The 27,912-nt window shown below is 40.4% G+C and overlaps 1 protein-coding gene across 1 annotated transcript in view; it reads left to right on the top strand.

Annotated features, from left to right (window-relative positions):
• MED13L (mediator complex subunit 13L) overlaps positions 1-27,912 on the top strand; it is a 388,191-nt gene that overhangs the window by 175,061 nt on the left and 185,218 nt on the right. The window contains exon 3 of the mRNA XM_026661254.1: positions 17,248-17,332. Within this exon, the coding sequence (XP_026517039.1) occupies positions 17,248-17,332 (85 nt within the window). The remainder of the gene's footprint in view (positions 1-17,247; positions 17,333-27,912) is intronic.

Below are 27,912 nucleotides of genomic sequence, written 5' to 3'. Positions count from 1 at the left end.
TCTGTTGGCATTACAGTTATAACAAGTTTGTCTTATGGAGGGATTTTGCAAGAGGTTAAGCATAGTGGCTTTACAAATTTCTTTTAGAGAGGGTATTGCACTCATAAGGGGCAACACAGAGGAAAGCATAAAAGCTGTATAACTTAGTCTAGAGGATAGAACACTAGATTGCGATTCAGGAGACCTGGCGTCAGTTCCTGTCTTTCCAGTGGTTTGCTGGGTGACTTTTTGGCAAATCGCTTCCTCTCCTTGTGCTTAAGTTTTCCCATCTTTAAAATGGAGATAATTATACTTACCTACATTTGTAACATTTGAATTGACTGGATAATTTTTAATCTTTAAAGTAGTGCTTACTGAATGGAATTTTCAACAATATTAGACTTAAAATGCAAATCCATATACCTTTGTATTATCCAGACCATTTCTTGCCGTATTTGCTTATTTTTAAAGATACTCAGGTTTTTAAAAAGTATTCTTTTTCAGCTTATATGTCCTTTCACCTTGTTCCCATAGTGAAGATGTAGCAATTTATGACATCACATTAATGTCCATGGCAACACACTGTGAAGTGAATAAAGCAATATTTCATTTGCATTGCAGAATCAGCAGTGAGGGGGAGACAGCTCTTACTGAAACACAGATATCTGAAATATCAGCAGTGGTTAATAGAGGAAATGCCCATTCAAGGGAATAGTTTTATAGAAATCTTTTTCCTGCACTTGGTCATGTGAAATTCTCACTTTAAAATGGGTTCTAAGTACCAAAATTTGAGTGATAAGTTATATCAAGCAATCTTTCATTCATTGCCATTCTATTCCTTTCCTGGTGGTTTTTCTCGATGTATAGTTGTGACCAAAAGAATCTCTCAGTCTTGTATTCCTCATGCAGGTAAATTTGTGTGTGTGTGTGTGTGTGTGTGTGTGTGTGTAACGAATAGGATTGTCCTTAAAAAGGGAAATAATTGATATATAACTAGTACCATCAGTCTTAATGATTATGGCCACAAGAACCTCACATTTGGTGAACGAGTATTCTGTGGAACCTTGACTCTCAGCTGGATGAGATTGCAGTTTTTTTTAGTGACCCACACCCAACAGTATACATTTCTGAGGATTCATGTATTGCAAGAATGGATCCACAGTACTTGGTAATAAGTTCTTTTCTTTTTCTCTTTAGCCTCTTATGCCAATCCAGTAATTTGGGTATAGTTCCTCTCAGACAGAAGATGGAGGCAAAATAAGTATTTTGATCTTGTCCCCCTATGGATAGGAATTTGCTGACTCACAGAACTCAGTTGTTTCTGTCTCCAGCAGATGGAGCATCAATATCATTGCCAGCTAAGACACTTGAACTAGAGAGAACAGTGTAGAGCTGGTCAAAAAACATATTTTATTTGCCACTGAAATTTTTAAGTTTTGTTTGTTTTCTTTGAAGATTTTTATGGAATTGTTTTGGCTTTCTTAGAAAAACTGAACATTTTTTGGTTTTCAGTAACAAAAGAGAAATGTATTTGATTGAAAAAAAATCAGTGAAACAGATTTCACACACAAACTTGTTTAATCAAAAAGCCATTTTTGTCTGGGCAAAAAATAAGCTTAAAAAGAAAAAATCAACCAGCTCTACTTAAAAAGGTTCTAATCATGCACTGATAGTCAGTTACTTTTGCAGTACTATATAGGGAGCTGTCTACATGGCTTTGATTTAACTTGCAACAAGTCAACCTTTGTAGGAGCACAGCAAGCCTGCTATAGATCCATTCCCAGTAAATACCAAATTGTCTCATACCAAATATTGCAGGCCATTTCTAGCAGAACTTTGAGGGAATCAGACTCCAAGGGTACATATTCTCTCTCTTATCTGTGATCTCTGTACATTGCAATTCAGGGGCAACATTTCCAACATCAGTCCCTCCTCCTTGGCTGGCCAGAAATACCAAGGACATTCACCTAGACAGTGGTGATCCTGACAGCTGGTGGGGAGGGGGATGGAAGTCGGAAAGTGTCTATGCGTGCCTGTATTTGGTCATCTTGTTAGGACCATGTTAAAAGAAGCACTCAGGATAGCAGTTGTAAAAGGGTGTATTTTTTTGAAGAGTCGTGTGATGGGTTTGGGACTCACCACCGTGGCGCCTCCCACTGGTTGTTCCGGGAATTAGCTCAGTCCATGGGGAGCGCCCTCTGCTGGTGGTGTCCCGTCCATCCTCTGCTCCTCAGTTGTGGTCTGGACCCACGTTGCTCCCTGCTTGGCGGCGTCCTCTTCAGGACACTGCCCTCCGGCAGTGCCCCCATGTCCATCCTCACCTGCTTCCGGGGGGGGGGAGGGGAGGTTGTTCAGCAGTCCTTGCACTGGCCTCAGTGCCAACCACACCTCCAAAATCTAGCCCCATGTCTCAAGGGCCGGTTGCAGTTTGTCTCAGCCACCCTACTGCATGGCCAGGTGCGGTACAAGGGGGAAGAGGGGGACCCAGGCCCGCCCACTACTCTGGGTCCCGACCCAGGGACTCTCTAGTGGCAGCCTCCCTGCCCTCCTTCTCTCCCCTTGTCCAACTGTCCCTGGCCCACTTCCCCTCTGGCCCCTCGCACCCTCTAGGCCCTTTCTCTCAGGGCCCCGCAGTCTGGCAGGCCCTACTGTGCTCCCCCTGAGCCTGCCCAGCACTGCTCTGTCCGAGGTGCTGGTCTCCTGCTCTGGAGACAGACCTTCCCCCAGGAAGGTCTGGGACAGACCGACTGCTCTCTCCCTGAGCAGCCTTCTTATAGGGATGAGCCTGGCCCTGATTGGCTCCCAATAAGCCCTCTTCCTATTGGCTGTTCGTCTGCGCAGGCCCCCGATAGCTTGGGGGTGGGGCAGCCGCCCCACCACAAGGCATGATTATCTTCTCCTGGAGGAATTCTGCACCACTGCACAATGCAGAATTTTGCAGAAATTAACATTGTGCATGCCGAATGTCCTTTCCCCTACAGAAATGGGCTGCAGTGCTGCTACCTGCTACTAGGGGCCACTGAACCCGGCAGAGCCCATCTTGCACATAGAAGATACTGCTGCGGGGAGCGGGAAGGGAGCTAGAGGGTTTCTGGCCGCCGCAGTTCCCAGTATGCTCTGAGGGAAGGAGAGGGTGGCGCGCAGGAAATTTTGTGCATGCCTGAGACCGAGCATCAGGCTGTTTCTCTCTCTGGATCCATGGGCTCTGGGGGGGAGGGAGGCGGGTGTCTGGGCTGGGGGGGCCATGGCTGGGCTCTGGGGGAGAAGGGAGTTCAGGTATCTGGGCAAGGGAGGCCCCACAGCTGGGCTCTGGGGTGTGTGTATCGGTGGCTGGGCTCTAGGGGAGAGGGGGTTCAGGTGTATTAGTGGGGGGGGGCACGGCTAGGCTCTTGGGGGGGAAAGGAGGCAGAGAAACAGGAACTGGGGTGTCATAAGGGTTTCTTTAACTCTCTACTCCTGGGAGAATTTTTGTGTGTGTCTGAATTATTACAGACATACTTACTAACAGGTATTCTGAAATAAATTACCAAAATAATTGAAACTGATGTGATTATGTAGTGTTATTTTGACAAATAAAATTTGCAGAATTTTAAAATATTGTATCTAGAATTTTTAATTTTTTGGTGCAGAATGCCCCCGGGAGTACATGATTGCATAATAAACAGTAAGAGCTCCCTCAGATTCTGGTCTGTATGGGATCATGGTTCAGCATGAGATTGGAGACTCAATAGGTGCTCAGTAAAGGTGTAGGAGATTAAGAATGCAAATTTGTGAAATAGGATCCCGAAGTCAGACATCATTGGATAGATATTTCTCTATTTTCAAGCTTCAGTTTGCTTCCAAAGTCTTCTACTCTAGCTTGCATTTTCTAGCCCTCTTTTTGTGCAGTCATTCTACAAATTGAATGTTGGACACTTTCTAAATAGTCTACCCTTCTGTAATTCTTTACTGCTTATTGATAAAAATATTTCTTACATTGGGTACACTTTTATTTAAAACGATACAGTTTAGGTTTTCATGTTTACAATTCGGCCTATCTTTAATGCATTTATAATTGAATATGGAAAGTCTTCCGATTTTACTTTTATTTTAAAAATCTACAGCCCCACATGACATTTTTAAAAAACCACCAACAACAAAAATCACTTTCTTCCATAGTGTTTCAAAAACAATTATTTGTAGCTCCCTCTGTTGGTTCTGCAGCAGTAATTAAACTAAAATACTGTCAGAGATGTCTTTTTATTAGTAAAAGCATAGTATATGTTGTTAAACAACAACAATTATTTCACTTTCAACGGTATTCAAATACAGGCAAACTAAAATTAAGATGTGCCAAAAGTAAAAGCACAAAATAGTCTTTTTCCTGCTTTTCAGGGAGGTATAGCATACATTAAAGAACTAAAAATAATAAAATAAACAAAAATAAAAAATGTCTCTAAAGCAAAAGCTTTCACTCTTCTGTAATAGTGGTTGTGTATGTCTCCTGTAGCCTCAGAGAGGATGCATATGCAAAGATGAAGGGAATAACATTGTAGCCAAATTGTCACAGGTTTAAAAAACAATCTTTTGTAAAATAATCAGTTTTTATTTTCCGTTATTTCAGCTGTTTGTAAACAAAAAAATAAAGGTACATTTGAAATTTTTCAATAATATAGGAGCAAAACTGCAAATCCAAAATATACTGTTGTTTTTGGAACACAGTATACTTCAAATGCAAGCTATCAGTTTGACCTTGAGAACACTTCAGTGATGATGTAGCATTATAGTTAATCCTAATAAAATGTTTTAAAAGCATGATATTAAAACTTAATTTTATAAAGTTTATTGCTTAACTTTGTCAATCAAAACAAAACAGTTTTTAACAGCAAGGTTTGAGTCAAGTTTTAGTTATAGTTAACCTTTCCACTTATGTTGAGCTTATATCTGGAGTTGTTTCTAATGTTTTAATAAATCTTGCTGTGAGCAGATTGCCGCAACTACATTTGTAACTCATTCTTTATGTAAACTACTACAGTAAATTCCTACAGTGTGATATAGAAAAAGCCAATAAAATGTTGTAACTGATAATAACATGTTCTTCTAGTGAAAACAGTAACGTTTTGGACATTTATTTCATTTATGTATCAGTTGAAAATAACCAAAACAGTTATTTTACCAATTCTTGTCTGAGATTGCAACATTTCAAAAGAGTAACCAAAAGAAAACTGATCTAGAATGTTGTCTATGTAGTCAGATTTATGGTTTGGTTTCACATTTAAACCCTCTAGAGTTGATATAAACCTAAACTTTACCAATTGCAGTGGGTAAAGGGAATTTGTTGAAATGGAAGTCTGGTATAAAACCATTATTTTTCTACTTTTCTGTTTTTAATCAAAATCACATTTTCTCAGAGTATAAAATTTCAAATAATTTAAAATAGAAAGGTTTTCTGCTCAAAACTATAATTTTATAAATCTGAAAGCATATTATTTTGTAGTAAAAATGGATAAAGAAGAGAAAAGGTCAAATGAACACTACAGAGTGGGAAATGTAGATTGCAGAATGGTAGTGACAAAAGGCAAGTGACAGGAGGAGAAATAAAAGAAGCCAGGTTCTTTATGGTCATAAAACAAAACAATAAATAACCCTCAATATTTAGTGAGATGAAAGCCAATAACAATTATGTGACAAAAATGTTGGCTTAAATAAGCATAAAAATAGATTCAGGGATTGGTGGTTTTTATGTAAATGCAACATGTCAATTAAAAAAATGGTGGCCCACAAGTATCTTATAGAGTAAAAATGTTCTCTCTCAATCAAAGGTGATTACAGTTTTTTCCTGTCTACAAATGTGCTTGTTGTGTAACGAGAATGCATTAGTCTCAGTGCAATGTAAAAAATGAAAGGCAGCAAGAAGCAGCTCTATTGTTATCACTCCAGGCGTGTCTAATGAATCGTGTTTCCATGTTCTCTTGGTCACGCCGCAGAGTGCCCTTAGCCAGGGCTAAGCCTCCTGTAAAATGCTCTTTAAGATTATTGTAGCAAGCATAGAAATGCTGGATGAGTGGGGGGTGGGGAGGGAATGCTAATGAGACAGCTGCATTTCAACCAGTACAGCTGCAGGGATTACTCACCATTGCTGCAATAGTAGTGACAGACAACTGTTTGAGTTGAGAGTAAAAGGCTTTTCAGGAGCGTGGCTTGTCAGAATTTCAGTTTAAAATTGATTTTTTTGTTTGTTTTAAAACAAACTTGTGTCTGAAAAGTGAAGAGAAGAAAGGGAATATACCAACATAGGCTGCCAAAACAACCTGTTGGTATTAAAATTGATAACAAAGAAGTCTTACATACTTTGTATACAGTGTAGTTTTAGCCATGTCAGTGACAGGACATTAGAGAGGCAAGATGGGTGAGGACCAACTTCTGTTGGTGAGAGAGAGAAGACCTGAAGAAGAACTCCGTGTGGCTGGAAAGCTTCTCTCTCTCACCAACAGAAGTTGATCCAATAAAAGCTATTGCCTTACTCACTGTATCTTTCTTACATACTTAGTAAGAGAGACAAGGTAGGTGAAATAATATCTTTTATTGGACCAACTTCTGTTGGTGGAAGGTACAAAAGTCCTTCCCCAGACCTGAAGAAGAGCTCTGTGTAGTTTGAGAGCTCTTGTACCTTCCACCAACAGAAGTTGGTCCAATAAAAATATATTACTTCACCTATCTTGTGTCTCTTGCATCTTGGGACCATCACGGCTATTACAACACTGCAAACTACGAGTGAAGTAAATGATTACAATTTCTTTTGCTTTCCTAATGTGGTTGAATGTGGATACACACTTTTTTCAAAGAGTAATTCTTCCTTGCTTGCCTCTGATGGTGTCTGAATGTGCTGTTAGAAAGACATGGTTTCATAGTATGTAACATCAGAAATTTACCATCGAAACCCCTTATGTGTCTCTCAGATTTTATGGGAAAAATGTGAAATTCAACATTCTCACTTTTTTTTCATTTATTGTGCATGTACAGGTCAAAGCTGTAGTGATGGGGATGTGATTGAGTAACTGATCTCTCTGAGGTATGAAGAAAATAAAGAAGGCAGGAATTGGGGACTTTGCTGCAGCTATTTGGTTTATTCAGAGGCCTTAACAGAGGCTACTTAGAGCCTGAATCCAACTTACTGAAAATATCAGAGAAAAACATGGAAGGTTAGGGGGAACGGAATCAAACTTTTAAAGAATAGAATGTTTTTTTCCCTTCCAAATTCTTTTCTTTTACTTTCTTGGCTGCTGCTTTCAATATTCTAGTTTATAGGTTGTAGTCTGCTTATATCAGTTACTTAAGGAGGGCTAAACCCTCCAGAAGTGAGAGAGAGAGAGAGAGAAGCTAAAAATTTAGGAAGTGAAAACTCTATAGAGAAAACAGTACAATAATAAAAAAGTACTCTTTTCAGAGGAGAGGGGGATCCCAGTTCCTCTACATTCTGTAGGTTTTTAAATTCCCCCCCATCTCCCTTGCTTTTTAATGGTGTAGTCCAGCCTACTTTATGGCTTTAAGGTGGACTATAAGGTGGATAGAAAGCTGGCTAGATCGTCAGGCTCAACGGGTAGTGATCAACGGCTCCATGTCTAGTTGGCAGCCGGTTTCAAGTGGAGTGCCCCAGGGGTCGGTCCTGGGGCTGGTTTTGTTCAATATCTTCATTAATGATCTGGAGGATGGCGTGGACTGCACTCTCAGCAAGTTTGCAGATGACACTAAACTGGGAGGAGTGGTAGATACGCTGGAGGGTAGGGACAGGATACAGAGGGACCTAGACAAATTAGAGGATTGGGCCAAAAGAAACCTGATGAGGTTCAACAAGGACAAGTGCAGAGTCCTGCACTTAGGACGGAAGAATCCCATGCACTGTTACAGACTAGGGACCGAATGGCTAGGAAGCAGTTGTGCAGAAAAGGACCTAGGGGTTACAGTGGACGAGAAGCTGGATATGAGTCAACAGTGTGCCCTTGTTGCCAAGAAGGCTAATGGCATTTTGGGCTGTATAAGTAGGGGCATTGCCAGCAGATCGAGGGACGTGATCGTTCCCCTCTATTTGACATTGGTGAGGCCTCATCTGGAGTACTGGGTCCAGTTTTGGGCCCCACACTACAAGAAGGATGTGGAAAAATTGGAAAGAGTCCAGCGGAGGGCAACAAAAATGATTAGGGGGCTGGAGCACATGACTTACGGGGAGAGGCTGAGGGAACTGGGATTGTTTAGTCTGCAGAAGAGAAGAATGAGGGGGGATTTGATAGCTGCTTTCAACTACCTGAAAGGGGGTTCCAAAGAGGATGGATCTAGACTGTTCTCAGTGGTACCAGATGACAGAACAAGGAGTAATGGTCTCAAGTTGCAGTTGGGGTGGTTTAGGTTGGATATTAGGAAAAACTTTTTCACTAGGAGGGTGGTGAAGCACTGGAATGGGTTACCTAGGGAGGTGGTGGAATCTCCTTCCTTAGAGGTTTTTAAGGTCAGGCTTGACAAAGCCTTGGCTGGGATGATTTAGTTGGGAATTGGTCCTGCTTTGAGCAGGGGGTTGGACTAGATGATCTCCTGAGGTCCCTTCCAACCCTGATATTCTATGATTCTATGATTCTGTGATAGGGCAGGCTGACTCTGGCTATTCTCTACAGGTACTGCCACTGTCAATAAGCATAAAATACCTTTTAAAATGAAAGTTATTGTAAATAAAATATTGAGGCAGAAAAAAGTAGATACTAAATTAGGAAATTTCTTCCAAATTTCAGTCGCCACAATATAAAAACAGAATGTTTTTGGAGTCTGATACTATGTTTCACACTACATGGGATATTCCAGATGGTAATAAAATAACTTTAAGTGGTTGCCATTAGAAACCTCATATTTCTTCTTCTCCATACTGAAAAGAAGAGAGAGCGAGCTTAGTTTTTTATCTTACTTTTCCGCATGGAAAAATTTGTAGCTATAAAGGAGTTTGGCACAAATGCAATACGTTCCACCAAATAAAATAGTTTAAGTATTTACATATGCCAATAAGTCACTCATTGTTCTGAATTACCTAACATTGTATAACTCCATGGAAAGTAAACTTAGTTCTGCTTTTCCACAAAACTTTAGTTTACACTGATTTTATAGACATTTATTTTGTTTTTGGAGATGTACACAAGTTATCCTTGAATCTTTGGAATTTTTCAAAGTAAAAAATCCAACGAGTTAAAAATTGAGTCGACGTGTTCAACTGAAACATTTCTAGAATCTTTTAATGCATTGTTTAGTTAACCATAGCCATGACAATGTTTGTAAAATTGGTTATTTTGGTTAATGAAAAATGGTGTGCGTGCATGCCCAGGGGTATGCCAAGTAGAATTTTGTCAGCGTTACTTTTGGTATATAGAGATCGTGAAGACACTAGAACAATATTTTACACAATGTTAATAATACAAATGCCAGTTAAGTGCACATACTTAAGGATGGTCTGTTTCTCAAGTCAACAGCTATTATGCTAATTTCTGTGTCTATGCACAACAATTAAGGTAGCAATATTCAGCAGCTGTTGCCTTTTGACTGCCTTATTTGATTTATCCAATGGTGTGACCCCTTTGGTTTTATAGTCTCCTTTACTTGAAAGTTTACAGGCTTTATGTAGAAAATTGTGCTCTATTGAAATGCTAACTCAGGTCATGTGTGAACAGCAATACTGTGCAGAAGACTTAATTAAAATTCCGATTTCCTTGGAACTGGTGCAGGACTCATGCTGTTAAAGATACCTTAGGAAGACATTACGCTGTTAAAATTGTGAAATGCTACTATGTGTGCACTGTATATTCTCAGTGCCTCACATCACCTCTATTTGCAAATAGGTCAAAACGAATAGAGCATTTTGGTAAATATTTTTTCTGTCATGGCTCCTACTTGACTCATGAGCTGACTGGGGAGGAAGGAGAGTTAAAATATGTTCTCAGTCCTGTGAAGGTAAGCAAAACAAAATTTCCTTATAACCACAAGCAGTGCAAGGAAATTAGAGCTCTAAGTGAGTTGAATCTGATATATGTAATAAGTCCATTTAGTCACTAACGACTTAAAACACAGATTTTACAAGGTGATCGATGGCAGCATAGTGATCAATCAGTACCATTGCATTTAATTTGATTTTTTATGGATATGATACAGTATTTCAGAATTAATGTAGCATTACACTGCTTTGTCTCTTTTCTCAAGTCAATCTTTAGGAAAAGTTGATAATTCAAAATGATCCATTTATCTTTGAAATATTGTTTCATAAATTGGCACATTTCATAAAAAATAAAATGAAAAATTAAATGCTTAATTTTACAGTAAAACTTCAGAGTTACGAACTGACCAGTCAACCACACACCTCATTTGGAACCAGAAGTACATAATCAGGCAAAAAAAAAAAAAAAAAAAAAAAAAAATGGCAAATAGAGTACTGTGTTAAGCATAAACTACTAAAAAAAAAAATAAAGGGAAAGCAGCATTTTTTTCTTCTGCATAATTAATTTTCAAAGCTGTATTAAGTCAATAGTTATAAACTTTTGAAAGAACAACCATGATGTTTTGTTCAGATTTACGGACATTTCAGAGTTACGAACTACCTCCATTCTTGTGGTGTTTGTAACTGAGGTTCTACTGCAGTAATTGAATTTCTGATTTTTGTTCTGTGAAATCATTTGACTTTTTTTTTTTTTTTTAAATCATGGCTACATTTTAAAATAACGTTCCTCATCATACGTGGTAAAAGAGGAGGCTGGATATCAAAGGGTAAAAAGGAACATACACTGTAGCACATATGAACCCTAGTTGCAAAATAACCCACTCTTTAGCAGTTTGACATAGTAATCTTCTCTGGAAATAATCTTCTTGTCCCATGTGCCCTGCTTTAATCTATCAGTATTTCTACAGTGTGCAGCAAGAAATTGATTTTCAGTAATTTTAATGGTTGAATAACTAGTCCTGTCCCAGAGAGTTTTTTCATATTTGCAGTGGCCAATGTGGTTACTGAACTCAGTGTTCTGGATAATAGGTTTCATTAGTTTTGATGCCTGAGGTGAAAAAGCAGTAGGTGGGAGTAAAGACTGTTTTTGATGTCTAGACGTTCATTTGAGCTGTTGCTGCAATATGATACATTAAAAGGAAATATGTAACATAGCTCTGAGGAAGTGTGTTCTTTGAAAGTAATTCCACTTTTAAACTGCATAAGGCAGTATGACCTGAATTATTAAAACATGGGTGGCTGAATTACTTAAAGGTATCATTACCCTTACCATCCACACACAGGCACAATTTCCTTTCTCCATTGCCTACTCGCTCCTTTCTTTTTAGTAAAGTATGTCAGTTTGGTTGTTGAGAAAGAACAGATACTTTGTCTTTCCAAGATCTGTGCTGAGAAACACAGAATTATTGAAGTATTTGCTTCTTTGATATTTTACCATGTTGATTTTTTCCCTGAATCTTTTAGATCATTTTATTTTAAACAAGGGTTGCTTCTTCAGAGAATTACTGAGATATATAAACTTGAAAGAAATTAGTATTTCAGATTAAAAAATAAAACATACTAGGATATTAAATAATAATCTTACCATTTAAATCCATATCACTTAAATCTGACCCTTTAAATCATTTAAACTGTCCTAACTTTAACATCTGATCTTACAAAGAGAATAAAAAGCAGTACATTTTAAATACATTTTCCAAGCTGTTGAAAATAGAATGATAGGGTTTTTAATATAAATATTTGATTTATGGGGAAATTACCAATTAATGCCCGGATTCTGCATTGAGGATCACATGGCATAGGTCCACACAGTTCCAAGCAGTGTTGAAAGGTAGATGGAGACTTGAGTGCTAACCTTATTGCAAACAATTGTGTAGACAGAAATAGTATAATGATTATTTTCAACGTTCCAGACTTATAAATTGTCTTACAGAATTTAAATTCTGAATTAATTTAGTTCTGCAATATACCTGAAATTGTTATAGCAAAGAATACTTCGTAGTTGAAGCTTGGCCAAGCTTCACTAACTGCGTTTTGCCAAGGAGCTGCACAATGCTGGCATGCTGTTATAACTTCAAGATGTCATCCCACTTATGTAGATTAAAACATTATGATGGTTATAGAGTAAGGTGTCAGAAGTGAAATTCTGCTGTAGGATTTGAACTTTCCATTTTTATAATCATAATTGTGTGCATATGTTCGCTTTCCTCTTATTGTTACATCCATCGGAGATGAAAATTTTGAGTAGTGTAAACAGATATTAGAACAAAGATAATTAAATGTAGTTGGGAAACAGAAAAAGCAATCTTATCAGGGAATAGTTGTAAGAGTGAAGGATGTCATGGATATAGGAAAAACAGAAGAATGGTTTTATTTTGATGTTTTTGTATAATATTAATGTGACTGTGAGGAAAATAAGAATTTTATTAAGAAATACATTCCTTAGTTGAAAGCATTTGGTCGTGATATTGCTTCTCCTGATGTAAATGACAAAACGCCCATAGACTTCAATAAGGAGTTACAACTGAAAGTATCAAAACCAGTTATAAGAGTTTTCCCATCAGAAAATATGGTCCAAAATTCTTGTTTTGGTAATTAGCCCAAGATGGGTACTGTGTCCATATTAAGGAATTCATATGAAAAGATGTTCTAATATGACCTGGCATTCATCTTGAAATCATAGAGAAGCCTAATAGCACTATATTAAGTTTCGCATGGGTATTACTTTCTCCCTACATTCTGTCAAGATTAACACCTAAAATTTTGAATTTCTGCTTTTATTTAAATGTGGGTTCTAATATGTTTATGATCTTGCCTTTCTGGAAAGACTGAAGTGAAATATAGTGATAATACATAACTCTTGTACAGCACTTTTTCATCACTAGATCTCAAAGTGCTTTACAGTCTTTTATATATTTATCCTCACAACACCCATGTGAGATAGGGAGCTAAGGAACGAAGAGGCTAAATGACTTGCACAAGGTCTTAAAGTAAATCTTTGTTGGAGCAGGGATTGAACCTGGGTGTTTCAACTTCTATGCTAGTGCCCTAATCACTGGCCATCCTTCCCCTCTGTGTGACAGTTATGTTAAATAATAGTAGAATATAATTTCAAATGTGTTTAAGAGTCACATGGAGCATTTAACAAAACAGTAATAAACTTGGATACATCAACATTAGGGTTACCATTCGTCCGGATTCCCCTGGACATGTCCGGATTTTAGAGTTAAAAATAGCGTCCGGGGGGGGAATTTGTAAATGTCCGGACTCCTCCCCCCCCCCCCCCCCGCAGAGCACGCGCTGCTGACAGGGCAGCCGGAGGATGGTGCCACTTACATGGGGCTCCGACAGCCAGAGAGAGCCCCTCCTCCACTTCCCCCTCCTCTCCCCTGCAGCTGAGAGCACTCCCTCCCTCCCTCCCTGCATTCGCAGATCACCAGCCGGCCGTTCACACCGGCAGTCTGGAGCTCCTCCCCCTGCTCCTCCTCCCCGGCACGCTGGTCTGAGTGGCAGAGTAAGGGGGCCAGGGGGTCAGAGAAGGGGCAGGGAGGTTCTGGAGGGAGCAGTCAAGAGACGGGGGGGTCGGGCGTTCGGGGGGGGCTTTCTGGGGGTGGGGGTGTGGATAAGGTTTTGGGCAGTCAGGGTACAGGTGGGGGGTAGGATCCTGGGGGGGGCAGTTAGGGTGGGGGGGTCTCAGGAGGGGGCAGTTAGGGGACAAGGAACAGGGAGGCTTAGGTAGGGGGTGGGGTTCTGGAGGGCAGTTAGGAGCAGGGGTCCCAGGAGGGGTAGTCAGGGGACAAGGAGTGGGGGGGCTGTCAGGGGGCAGGGGTGGGGAGAGGGATCGGAGCAGTCAGGGGACAGGGAGCAGAGGGGTTTAGATGGGTCGGGAGTTCTGCGGGGGGCTGTCAGGGGGTGGGGAGTGGTTGGATGGGGCGTGGGAGTCCCGGGGTCTGTCTGGGGGTGGGGGTGTGGATAAGGGTTGGGGCAGTCAGGGGGCAGGTAGGGGGTAGAGTCCTAGGGGGCCAGTTAGGATGGGGGGAGGGTCTCAGGAGGGGGCAGTCAGGGAACAAGGAGCAGGGAGGCTTAGGTAGGGGTTGGAGTCCTGGGGGGCAGTTAGGGGCAGGGGTCCCATGAGGGGGCAGTCAGGGGACAAGGAGCAGGGGGAGGGTTGGGGGTCCTGAGGGGGGCGGGAAGTGGGAGGGAGTGGAAGGGGCAGGGGGCTAGGGCAGGACTGGGGCTGGGCTCCTCCCGTCCTCTTTTTTGCTTGCTGAAATATGGTAACCCTAATCAACATATAGTGATATAATTCTGTGGTATAATGTTGTAAATGTTTGATTAAATTGTATCGTTTTGGGTTGTACTGTTGTATCTGTTTTGGTTAGTTTCATTTTGAGTCTCTATCATGTGAACTAACATCATCCTTTGTTACCTCCTTAATTTGTTACAGTATCATATTGATGTTAGAAAAATAGCGTTAACTTCAGTGGCCACACTTTGCAAGGTTATATAATATGTTCTATTGATTTGAGACTCTTTTCTAGCGCCATCGTAACACTTAAAATTGATCTGAAAATTAAAGATCAACATAAAATACGAACCCTAACAGGAACAATTTAATCTTTTTCTCTAAGTAGATATATGTACTTTGTAAAAGTTGGCTAGGGTAAGTTCCAATAGACGTGTTTTTATTTTATACTATTTATTTATTTAAAGTCACTTTTGGGGGGCCAGATTTGATAAATATACCTTCCCTTTAAGAATTTTCTGCAAATTGAAACATCAAGCCAAATTCTGATCCCAATTACTTCTGGGGTCACATATAAGGTATATATGAATGTTCAGACTTCTAAGTTTACTTATGCTCTGAGTTCCCATCTCCTCAGATTGGATCTTGCGATATATTTGAGACACCAAGAGTGAAATATGTATTTGGACAAGCATTCAAAGAAGAAAGGAGAGTTCTTCAAGATGTGTTGTCCATATATGTGATTCCATGGCGCATCCTCTTTCCTCTTTTCCCCAGAATCCTATAACTTTGGGATTCTGCAGTTGAGAAGGATCTGAGTGGTGGTTGTGCAGTCCCAACAAACACTGCTGGCCAAAAGATTATGATCTTGAGCGTATGAGGTGCATGTGCCCCAAGAGTGGAATATCTATCCATCCACCAACTCACCCGCATCTTGAAGAACTCCATTTAATGTAGGTAATAGCCATTTGGAAAGGCATTTGTCATATTTTCTATCTCCTCTTCTTCATGAGAGGATGCTCGTTCTTACAGGAATGTATCTCTGCATTTCTTTCCCTATTGCATATCAGAGGATGAGGAGTAGATGGCTCTATAAGATGCTTCCTCTCCAAAGAGCCAAAAGGGAGCTCCAAATAAAATGAGAAACCTCTGTCTAAAAGGCAAAAGAAAAGAAAAACAGCCAAAAAGGGCTAAAAGAAAAGGAGGAAGGAGGAAAAAAAAAACAGATTCTCATTTTCTTTGAGCTTCTGTTCCCAAAGAATGGGGGCCCTGGACTTTGGAATTTTTTAACCCCGACCTGGAGAAGTTGGAGAGGTTTTTTTTCCTTGAGATGTGTTTTGAAATTTTAGGGGGAGGTATGTTGTATTTACTATCAAGATCCAGCCAGAGAGTGAAAGAGCAAATCAAATGGAAGTGTAGGTATCTCCCTTTCAAAACCAAAACAACCATTCCTCTACATTTTTACTTCACATGAGTCTTAATAGAAAGCTAAGAAACTCCTATTGAGGAGGGGCTCATTTGGCAGCCCTGAATTCACAGAGTGCTACAATTCAGAGATTCTCTCTTCTTAGGTTGATGCATTAGTGGCATCCTGGCAAAGGGCATGCGATTCCTGTCGAGAAGGATTTCTTCCCAAAATACTGTCCAGACAGAAAGATTGGGGACTCCATCACAAAGGACTTTAAAGCTTCTCTGTCTTCCCTGAGAGCTTCACTGACAACCTTAGTGTCCTAAACCACAATGTCCACTACCACAAGGACCTAAAAAGTACATTCCTCAGAAATATAAAGGTGTTAATTTATTAATCAGCTGTAGGTTTTAAATTTGCCTATACATCAAAACAGGTCTGCAGAGTATATTCCTGCAAAATAGGGCTTAGAACAATGGATAGAGTTTAAAGCAAATTAGCCAGTTCTTATTCTCTAGCAGGCAGTTATTAGTCATTGGTGACGTTTTAGTCACTTTCAAAGGGTGAAAATTAGATTTAACACAAATGGCAGTTATATATTAAAATCCTTTATACTTTTTATTACAAGGGTAAACTATTTGGGCACAGATATACAAATAAGCCTTCAGCTGCAAAGCTTCTGCATCTTAATTGTACAAAACATATCTAGCTAATGGGGAAATTTCTATAATGTACAGATGCATTATTTAATGTCTGTAATTTCAGTTTAATTTTTTGAATTAAAAACAAGATGTCTGGTAATATTTCATTTCTAAAGAGAAGAATGTGGGAAAACAAATCCACATGAGAATGTATCAAGTCCATTAAAGGTGAACTGAAAATCTTTTAAGCTGCCAAAGACCTGTAGGAGACACACAAAACCTTCAGCATTGCTTGATTACCTTGCTAGGACCCAAAACAGAACAGAGAGACCTGTTTCCTGCCGAGCCATGGGTGATGGCATCAACTTCTTAATTTTCTAACTGCAGTGTGACAGTCTAGTTATGTTTTATCATTTGATTGTGTACCTAGTAGTGTTGGTGCTATACCACAAAGTATTGAAGCAAGTAAAGCAGGGGCGAATTGTAGACTAAGACTTGATTAGACAAATATTTTTGATGATTTAAGTAAATTGATTGGTAATTAACCTGAGTTTACTGACATAATTGTAAATGCTAAGATGCACACTCCATAGCCATTTGTTCCAGGGAGAGACACACTGTCTAGACATGTTTGAAGGAGGTATGAAACAGCGATGCCAAGGAGAAATAAAGAATTAAAAAACTGTACTCTACTACATTTCTGATTCATGCTGTAATATTAGTTATATATTGTTTATAAATATTTGTTTGGTTAATACATTTTTCCTAACTTCTTATTTTCTGTCTGTATCTACAGAGCTATAAAGATTGAACCTAAGCTATATTTATTCATGTATATGGTAATGCAAATAGTTTCAAGAAATGAACTACTCTTTAAAAATTCTGATTGCTGGAGTATTATATGTTTGTTTTAATAGTCTAAACCTCCCCCAACATGGATAACATTCTGACATTTTACATATTTTTACAGTGGTGGAGGAAGGACTGTGGGAGAATGGGCTTTCCTACGAGTGTAGGACATTGCTCTTCAAAGCAATCCACAACCTGCTGGAAAGGTAAGCGAAACTCTTTTCCATTCAAGTGTTTCATTCAGCTACATAAAGCAACACTAAGGATGTTAAGGAGCCATTTAGAAAAATCCTTATCCTGTAACATCTCTTTTGAGAACTGAGCTGAACACTAGGGAACTGTGCATGGGCAAGCATCCTCAGTTTCGGGCTAAGAATGTCAGTGGATCCACTATCTGACCACTATTTCAGTCTTTGCTATTTGATCCTACTGCCTGTGCAACTTTGAGAGGGGAGAAAGGTGGGAATGGCTGGTGGAATCACTAGTCCTGTCCCCTACTCTTCCTTAAAGAGAGACCATGTGTGGAACAGAGAATCCCAGTGAACTTGCGTTTTTAAATCTGCCCTCTTCACAGTGGAACCAGGCCAGTTCTGATGCATCTGGGAACTTCCACACCTGTGGGGGGCAGGATTTGCCTAATACTGTAGAAACCTGGGACATCTAAATCTTTCAGCATTAAGAAAGCAAGAACTAAGGGTATGGCTACACTACTAGCACTATAGTGGCATAGGTGCAATATTGCAGTGTAGACATTGGCACAGTGATGGAGGGGGTGTTTCTGATGCTGCAATAAATCTGCCCCACCCAAAACACAGTATCTAGGTCTTCCGTTGGCCTAGTGGTGTCTATCCTGGGGCTTACGTTGGCTTAACTGCATGTCTCAGGAGTGTGAATTTTTCACAGCCCTGACTGATGAGCTAGGTTGACCTAAGTTCTAGGTGTAAATCAGGCCTAAGTATTCGTATGCTATATTGTATTTCTGTCAAAATCCAGCTCTTTAAATTTGACCCAGTACATTTCACAGCAGATAAGCCACATCAAAACACAACAAGACAATTTAGCTGTAGAGAGAAAGGATGGGTGAGGTAATAACTTTTATTTGACCAACTTCTGTTGGTGAGGGAGATGAGCTTTCGAGCTTACACAGAGCTCTTCTTCAGCTTTGCTGTACAAACGTGATATATCAGAGAGTTATGTGCAGAGTGTGTGTAGCATTTGTGTTGGTGTTTTGAGTTATTTTCACTTTTGGTTATCTTTTATGTGCTTTAAAATGATTCAGGAAGATCTTTAAGGGTCTGAAAAATTCCAGATCTGGTCATCTTGTGGTATTTTAGTTCCTAGATAATGGAAGTACCAAGAGATGATCTGATACTACATTACTTTGGCCCCATAAATGGACCCCCAAGGCATTAAAAGACATGTAAAAAAACCTCATGAATCCAAACAGTAAAGTACTTGACTTTATTCAATTATCCTCACATCACTTTCAGCTTAATTTCGGTTTCACAGGAACCTCCTTATACAGCTGTAATATATGTAAAAGCAGCCATGCTTGGGGTGGGGCAGGGGGGAGGAGAGGAATCATTTTGTGCCAGCAGCAGCAATACAAATGTGGTCCATTGTTGTAGCTAGCAATATTTAGAAGTGCAAACAAGCACTTTGTCTTTGCTTTTCTTGCCCATCTCATTGCTGCTGCTTTCATTTCTCTAGAGAACTCTGCCCTTGTAAAAGCTGCAGTTGAATATAACTATAGTTGTATCTGTTTTTCTACTTCTTTAATTTCTGGAGAGAAAATCTATGTGGAGGCACAACAATACAGACACAATCTTCCCTTGATTTCTGGACTGGCATACAAACTACTGGATTTCCATGGTCCTCCGCTAAATTGAAAGGACTGATTTCATTACTTGTGATATAATAATACATTTTGTCATTTAAAACAATAATTGTTTGTGTTATTTGTTTACTTCATAAGATGTACTTTACTTCCTTTTTTTACTTCTCTATACCTGTGCAATGAAAATAGACTAGTTAGTTTCATTTCTATTTCTAACCAGTTTCTAGTCAATTTCTCATGCTCTTGCCCAGCATTGCTGTATTTGAATTGTTAACACTGCAGGAGAATATTTACCTTTTTTTTTTTTTTTAACTTCTTTCTATTGGAATTAAAAGGGGAAATCTCTCCCACCCTTCTTTTTAATATAAAACCTAAATTTTGGCCAGTTTGACCTGGCGTCCCTTTAAAACTACCTGCGGCTACTTATTTCTCTAAAAATGCCTGTGTTAGATCTCGGTCCTGCAAATATTTATGCATTTGCTTAACTTCATGTGGAAGAAAAGTTTAGTCTGTGTGTAAGTGTTTGCAGGATAAGGGCTAAATGTGTTTCTAGCCCATCCTAAACAAAGGAATGTGGTTTCTCCACCAGGCAGTTGATTCCAAAGTACTTTGAAAGATAATGAGAATTCACTTACATATCAGATAAACAAAGCTAACAAGTGGGGGAAAGAGACAGCATGGTTACCCCCCAGTAGGGTAGAGAAACTTCATCTGAGATACAAAAAAGGGGAGGGCCAACCCTCAAATAAGCAATTGAAGCAACTGGGGGGGGGGGGGGGAATCCTGTAGTTTGAGAGTTCTAAAAGTGAGGCTTAATTTTTATTTAGAAATCCTGTCAGCCATCTCTGGTGCGGCCAGGGTTCCAGGTAGGACTGGATTTCCAATTAGGCACAGTAGGCACATGCCTAGGGGCGCCAACGTTCTAGTGGCTCCTTACCTCTCTAATACTGTGTGCAACATGAAAGTCAGCTGTAGGTGAAGATGCTGTGCATAGGAGCATGTAAGGTGTAAATCCGGGCCTGGTTCCAGCTGTCAGCCCTTGGCGGTTGGTCCCCTGCCAGCCTGGGAAGTAGGAGAGGGAACCCCACTGCAGGCCCCTCCCCCCAAGCCTGGAGAGGGTGAAGAACCCCTAAGCAGAGGTAAGGCCGGGGACTACAGAGAGGCTGAAGTGAGGAGGGTGAGGGCTGATGGATGGGGGGGATGGGACTGTATTGATGGTGGATTCTGAACAGATGGGGTAAGTGCTGGGAGGATGAACTGAGGGCAGTGGGGGTTGATGGGATGTGGGGTTGAATTGATGGGGCTGAACTGAGTGGGAGCAGAATTGAGAAAGGTTGGAAGGGGACAGAACTGATGGGGGACTGGAGAACAGGATTAATTGCTGGGCAGGAGCTGGGCAGATGTGGGGGTGAGAGCTCGTGCAGCAGGGGCCAAAAATCACCTTATCGGGTATGTGGGAGATTGGGCAACACTAATAGTCACATGCACACACCCTGGGAATGGGCTGTTCATAAATCAAGAGATTGACCTGAAAAACACAATATAATCTTTTTTTTAGAATGTCATGATTTTTGGGCCAATCTCATGGGGGGTTCCGACTCATGATTTTTGATCTTTTGAAGTTGGCAATACTGGAAGCTTGACTTTTAATTTGACAGTGTCCCTTTAATAAGTTACATGATAGTGTTATAACTACCATCTTAAGTCTTGTCTATACTAGAGAGCTTTGACAAAAATGTCTACATCAGTTCAGTTGCACAGCTGTTGGCAATGTGGAATCCTAGTGCAGGCAGTTCTCCTGCACTCTCAGCTGTTTTCAGCAGTATGTTAATTAGACTTGCTCTGAGCAAGTTTAATTGACACACTGCTGAAAATAGTTGCCAGAGCAAGAGAGCTGTCCACACTTGGGCTCCTAATGGTACTAACACAGGTGTGGCTGAACTGTTATTAGCAACAGCAGGAACTATTTGTAAAAATTCCCTAGTGTAGGGAAGGCTTTACTTTCTGCATTTCCCTCTTATCCCAATCTTCCCAAAAACTCTCTTGTATACATGCCAGGCTAGGTGTTTAATTTGTTTTGTTCCCTTTATTAAAATTCATACATTAAAAATCTTAGCAGCTGTTCACTGATGCACCTCTGTGGATCTTTAACAGCTTGTTGGGGACAGATTTAATTTCTCTCTGCCTTTTTAAAAAAGAATTGAATCTTTTGCTCTCTGTTTTTAATTGATCTTCTTGGACCTTAGTATCTCTGGACTTCCTCTTGTACTTTGTCTCTTCCATTTTCACTTGCTGTTCCTCTTTAATTTGGGTCTCCGAGTTGAGATGCAGCATTGCAGTAGATTTTGCGGGCACTGTAAAAATGAGAAGATTTTTTTTTTCCTTCTGATAAATTGACCGATAATTTACTCAAAGTTCACTTATGCCAGTTTCACCAAGCAAATTGGTGGTATATATAAGCATACTTGCGAAGGCAATAGATAAAATACCCAATAATGGTAATCATGTTTGAGTACCTGAGAAAGTTACATGTCTGAAGGAAGACTAGATTGCACAAAGAAACTTGCTTTATTTGTTGTTTATGTACAAATCTTTATACAAGAGAGACACCTTCAGATAATACATGATGGCAGAGCTATTGTGATTCTAGAGCTAAGGTTGTGTTCTGTTTTGAAATTCAGACTCTTTATTTTATATTAAAAACACAGTGTATCTGTCTTAATTTTTCAGCATATAATCTCTGAGTAAAGATTGAATTGTATGAGAAGTTTTTTTTAAAAAAAAAGAGTTAATTCATTTCCAGGGTCTAATCAATTAAAAATTGTCTCCCAATAAGATGCACATTCTGAGTTTCATAAATTTTCATGACAATTTAGGTTAAAAAACTATAAACAATAGAAAATAAAAATTGTACGTATAATAAGAATTTGGGCTGCCTGGTATTATGTAATTATTTTGTCAAATAAAAAGGAAAGTGTGTTCTTAGTCATAAATTAATCCTTATACGCTGTGGTTAGCTACTGGAGAATTAAATTCATGATGACCGAGTCCTCTATGATGTACCAGTTCTTGGTTCATTGAAGACCAGAACTTCTGTGAAACTCTTCAAAGTAACAGCTACTATGCCGGGATCCTATTCTTTGTGAGCCATTCAGCTTAGGTGTACCTAGTCTTCATTAAAGCAGTGACCACCAGTGTAGAAGATCCAGGTGTTTGTCAAACTGTTCAACTCGTTCTGGAGTGGAGCTCTTGAGCCAGCTGAATAGTTTCACAAAGAAGAGGAGTTGTAACGAAGTGCATCAGCTTTAACAAATATCGAAGTCTTCATAAAAATGCTCAACTGATTCAGAAGTAGATACTTTTCTTTGTGATAGGAGCTGTTGTGTCAGAGATTCTTGCTTAATTTAGTAACTTCATGCATCATAACTGACTACATATGCACAGTGATTAGCTCGTCCTCTTGTGTGTCCAGCCCAGCCAGGACTAGCAGCTGATGCCAGCTCAGGGTAGGAGCCACTGGCTGAGGTGTCCCCAGCCCTGTGGTGATTTTCCTCTATCTGGCTGCTCCGGGTTCCTGAAACGATGTATCTTCGCGGCTAGAGAGTGGTGTGTGACTGCTCTTGCAGCTTCCCTTTGCTTTCCTGTCAGAAAGTCATTTTTCTGCAGGGAAGCAAAAAAATCTGCGGGGGACATGAATTCTGTGCACACACAGTGGTGCAGCATTTCCCCAGGAGTAATGTTATATATACAACCTTAATTCACATACAGTATAGACTTTTTTTTGTATTAGTGTTATTTGTATTAGTATTGTTCCCAACAACTTTCTATCATGCTATTATTTTTCTGTGCATGTTAGTCATATTTGATTTTACTAATTCAGAAATTTTAATTGTGTTTTGGCATAACATCCAGAATAGTCTCACAAGGATGGTTTTAATGAACTATACTTCTTGAATGGTATTTTACTTTGTGGAGCCTTTTCTTAGTCTTTGTCAACAAACTTGGAAAAAAAGAATTATTATTTGTACTTCTGTTTTAAAAATTCACAAAGATCTGTTTGTTTAAAAGGGAACCTCATTTACCACCTTGAAGTGTTTCTCTGTGTAACTAAAGCATGGGAGACATATCAATCTCTCTTATTTCCAATGGGCTGCATTTGCTGGTGCATGAAGAATAAGTCACTGCAGTGATTTATCAAAAATAATTTTACTGCAGACACTTCAGAATTTTCAACACAAAAAGTTAATTTAATACAGAATAAAATCATTCCATTTTGTTTCCCTTATTGATTGGTGTTATAGTAATTTTGCAGCATGTGGTTGTGCAGAACATTTTAATTTCTTCCAGAGAATGAGTTGAGAGACAATGTTTTTATCCTCTGTCATTTAGTTATTTTTTTCTTCTGTGTAGTAGACCTAATACTAATTTCATTTTCATAATGCTCTTGAGGTAGTGTTTGTATGCATGCATTCAGCCCTTCAGTTACTATACAACTACTAGTGTTAGTTAGCCAGTTCAGAGTCGGTTGATTGACAAGATATATAAATAGAACTGAACTAAGAATTTTTTTAATTGCCATTTTGTATTCCATCATTCTGCTTATAATAATTTTAAACATAGAACTGGATTCCATTCAGACAAGAGCTGGAAAATTCAAATGTAAAACTTTTCATTGTACCTCCCACTAGTTCTGTTTTGTCTGTAGATAACAGCAAATATGATAATATGTAGGATCCTGCACTCTTTTAAGGCAACTTGCAATATCTAGCACAACTTCATTAGTTAACTACGAAGCTAAATTGGATTCTCTAAGTTTTAAATCTGACTTCTACTGATATTTTTACATGGTCTGTAACTTTTTGGAATAAGTTAATGTATGAGAAATTGATTTAAAAAGTGTAACTTCTTTTGAATTAATTGACAGAACCAGTGAAATCATTTTGTTCAACTGAGACTGTAATGACTCCTCTTGGGACTTCTTTTCTCCCCTCAGAGGTCCTTAAAATACAGTTTATTGATACATTATAACTGCTCTTTCAAGGCCAGCATGATCTATGGTCAGTTTTTACTCAGGGAGTCTTTAATTTATGGGACTTTCACGTGGTATGATGTAAGGCAGGGGTGAGCAAACTACGGCCAATGGGAGCTTCGGGGGAGGTACCCGCAGGTGAGGCAGTGCGTGGAGCCCTCTGGCCCCCCTCCCCAGGGGCTGCAGGGGCGTGGTGCCGGCCGTTTCTGGGAGCGGCATGGGGCCAGGGCAGGGAGCCTGCCTTAGCCCCGCTGAGCGCCACTGCCACCCCGGAGCTGCTCTGGGTAAGTGGCACCGGGCCGGAGCCCACACCCTGAACCCCTCCTGCACCCCAATCCCCTGCCCTGAGCCCCCTCCCGCACTCCGCACCCCTCCCTGCACCCCAACTCCCTGCCCTGAGCTCCTTCCGCACCCCAACCTCCTGCCCCAGCCCTACATTCATGGCCCTGAATGCAATTTCCCCGCCTAGATGTGGCCCTCGGGCCAAAAAGTTTGCCCACCCCTGATGTAAGGGCTCCTCCTCAGAATGACCATCTAGGGCTGCTTTACTAAAGGACCGTCAGACCAGACACTGTTTCTATAATTTTATATTTCAACTCTTAAAAAATAATCTCTCGAGTCTGAATTTTGTTTGCAGTGTTATTGTAGCCATGTTGGTCCCAGCATATGAGAGAGACAAGGTGAGTAAGGTCATATCTTCTATTGGACCACCGTCTACTGGTGGAAGGTACAAACTTTTGAGCTACAGAGAGCTCTTCTTCAGCTCTGTGTAGCTCAAAAGCTTTTAGCTTCCACCAGTAGACGGTGGTCCAATAGAAGATATCGCCTCATCTACCTTGTCTCTCTGTCTGAATTTTGGCATATGAAGTCTCGTTGCTTGGACCACAATTATTTTCTGGGGGAAAAATAACGGGAAACCCCCCCCCCAAAAACCAATGGAAATAAATCTGTAAATTTTCTGTTGGGAGAATGAAATAAATTTTTTTCTGATTCTATAAAAGGAAAACATCTAAAAAATTTTTAAAGGAATTATGGGGCTATTGCCTAAGTTTTGACCCCGTATAGAATCCTTTGGATTCTAAGGATCAGATTTTCAGTCACCGTTAAATCCTCTTTGCATCTTGAAGCAGTGTGAAGGGGAGCCTAACATTTCCTTAATAGCGTAGCTAGGGATTCTCTTTGTGCAGAGGAATCCCTGGCTGGCATAGAGCTGCCATAGCCACCTTGTGCTCCAGTGATCTCTGGCCACGTGACCCAAGGGACCACTACTAGCCAACATAGTTAAGGATGCTCTAATTCGTGCCAATAGTAAAACTGGTCCTTGGTAAGCCATCTGGCTTGCAGATTATGAAAGCATTTTAAGCCACCTTTGCCCAGTAGCTCACCCCCTTCAAGTCTTATGTGGAACACAGTTAGAGTTGAGAAAATTGGGGTTGCACTGCATACTCTCCATGACGTTCTGGCTACTTGCATTTAGAAGGTGTTACTGAGTTCTGGTAAATATGTGGTATTGTGTGAAAATGAGATAGAAAATAATAATGAAAATATACTATTACATAATTATTGGTATTGCATCACCTCAACTACTGTATTCAGTTCTGGTCATCTTATCTCAAAAAATATATAGCAGAAATAGAAGCCAAAAGACAGGCAACAAAAATCATTCTGGACGTTTCATAGCAGTTCCACTGTTTTAAGTAGAAAATGCAGCTCAGCTGTAACTGGAGACATGAGCTATAGTGTTCAAAGTAATCAACTGCACATCCCCATTTCACGTGAATGAACTACTGCTGTTGAAGGCTTTCTAGTGTGTGGAAGAGATTGGGGCATGGATGAGAATTAGCTCGCTGGAGCTCAATCCATATAAAATGGAGGTGATGCTGGTACGATGGGGCAGGCAAAGAGAAGATATAATGAGGACTGTATGCCTCCTCCTGCGTTTGAGGATATGTGCCCACCATTTGTTGTTCAAATTTACAGTTTGGACATACAATTAATGTGATAGTTCTTGGGGTACCCAGGACTGAGAGTCACCTTGTTATAGCCTGCCTCCAGCATGAGGGAGTCTTGCTTGTGCCTTGCTGGATCTCAGCTCCTTAATATCACCAGACTTTCAGCCAATCAAGCACGCTCCTCTGGGCTCTGCCAGCTCTGTCTTTGCCTTGCAGGTTAACAATAGGTGCACTCCAATCCCCAAGTCCATTTGAATCGTTCCCCTCTGATATCCAGGCCCTGACACTGGGATATCTGTGACACACCAGATCTTATGCCTCCAAAGGTACAGTATACCCCAGTTTACCAGTTTTTCCTTAAACCACCACTCCTATAATACACAGCACTTGTAATAAAATAAAAGCAGGTTTATTTGAGAAAGGAGAGAGATTCCACTAGAAACATGAGACAGTGGTGGAAAAAATGGTTACAATGCAAAACAAAATAATAAAATGTGAACCTGGCTCTCTCTTAATAGTTTCTTTCCCTATATAATAAAGTAGGTCCCGCCCCCCACTGCTTGCCGGAGTTCAGTCTGTTGCAGAGCTGGCTGGCTTCACAGGAACCAAAATCCAATTTTTCATGAGAACACCTCGCTCCTCAAGATGCCTCCCCCATGAAAGGATTTTCCCTCCTCTGTGTTATACTGAGACAGCCTTTTGTTTCTATTCATGGACAGGGCAAACCCCCTTTCTTGCTGTAATGTTCCTTTTGTACCTTTAGGAGGTTTCAAATGTTTGCACTTGTGTCTGATGGTTTTCCATTGAAGGTCTTGGGATTGACCAAGGCCAAACAAATGAGCTTTGCATTGCATCACCAGTTGAACAGAGTGGGGTGAATGGGTCATCACTCAGACATATTATCCCCTGGTGGCTAATTTTTACTCCAAGTACATAAAACATACTTTAATTATAAATACATTATTCCTTAATTATTACCTGTACATACATCTTGAGATGATTATGAATCTTGACAAGTTACATGCTTTCTGTAGATCTCTCACGTTACTCTTTATGGATAAATATCCTGTAAGATGTGTTCGGTGGAGTGTGTGTGTGTCAGGTTTGAGATGAGAGTTCTTTGCAAAGAACAGGGGACTCTTTGCCAAGGAGTCTCTATGTCAAAATTAGATTCCCCCAGTTGCTGCTAGATGATTATACTGCAGTTGTAATCAAGACAGCATTCTTTTTCATCTACCTTTGGCTGAGAAGAAGGGACCACTTTGGCCAGATGTGCCTCTTTCTACTGCAATAGATGCCTTTGTAACGACTAAATTAGATGACTGTGCTGTGTTCTGCATAGGGCTATACCTTAAATGTTAAATCATCCTGGAGATTAAAGCTATTGTACCAGATGGTAGCTTACTTGGTAAGGTCAGTTCTACACTAGAAACTTTTGCTGATATAGCAGTAGTGCTTGGTGTGTGTGTAATTTGATTGAAATTTCTATACCAGTAAAAGCTCTACTGTAGACACAGTTATACTAGGCTAAGTGCTTTTGCCACTATAGCTTATTTTGCTCAGGGAACATCTGTACTGGCAAAAATACACTTTTGTCATTGTGCTGGGATTGTTTGCCTGCATGCATAGCTATACCAGCAAAACTTCTCTAGCGTAAACCCTGGCTTAAGTGTACAGGTTTTTGCCATAAGCATGACAGAAGTACTTTGTGGTCTGTGCTTGTTTAGTTGCCAGGTTAAGTTTAAGGTGTTGATATAGACCTATTACCTGCCTATTTGTGAAACAGGGCCGGCTCCAGGCACCAGGCACCCAAGCTGGTGCTTGGGGCGGCACCTGGAGGGGGGCGGCGGCGCGGCGCTCTGGCCGCCGGGGGGGAGAGCCGAGCCCCAGCTGGGGCTCGCTGCCCTGCCGCCGGGGGGGAGAGCCGAGTCCCCCCGGCGCTCTGGCCGCCGGGGGGGGGGGGGGCCG

The sequence above is a fragment of the Terrapene carolina genome, unplaced genomic scaffold (genome assembly GCF_002925995.2).
Source record: "Terrapene carolina triunguis isolate 2854851 unplaced genomic scaffold, T_m_triunguis-2.0 Scaffold951, whole genome shotgun sequence".
In the NCBI taxonomy this organism is placed as follows: Eukaryota; Metazoa; Chordata; order Testudines; family Emydidae; genus Terrapene; species Terrapene triunguis.
The sequence above is the reverse complement of the archived record's forward strand: the minus strand, read 5'-3'. Positions and strand labels throughout refer to the sequence as shown.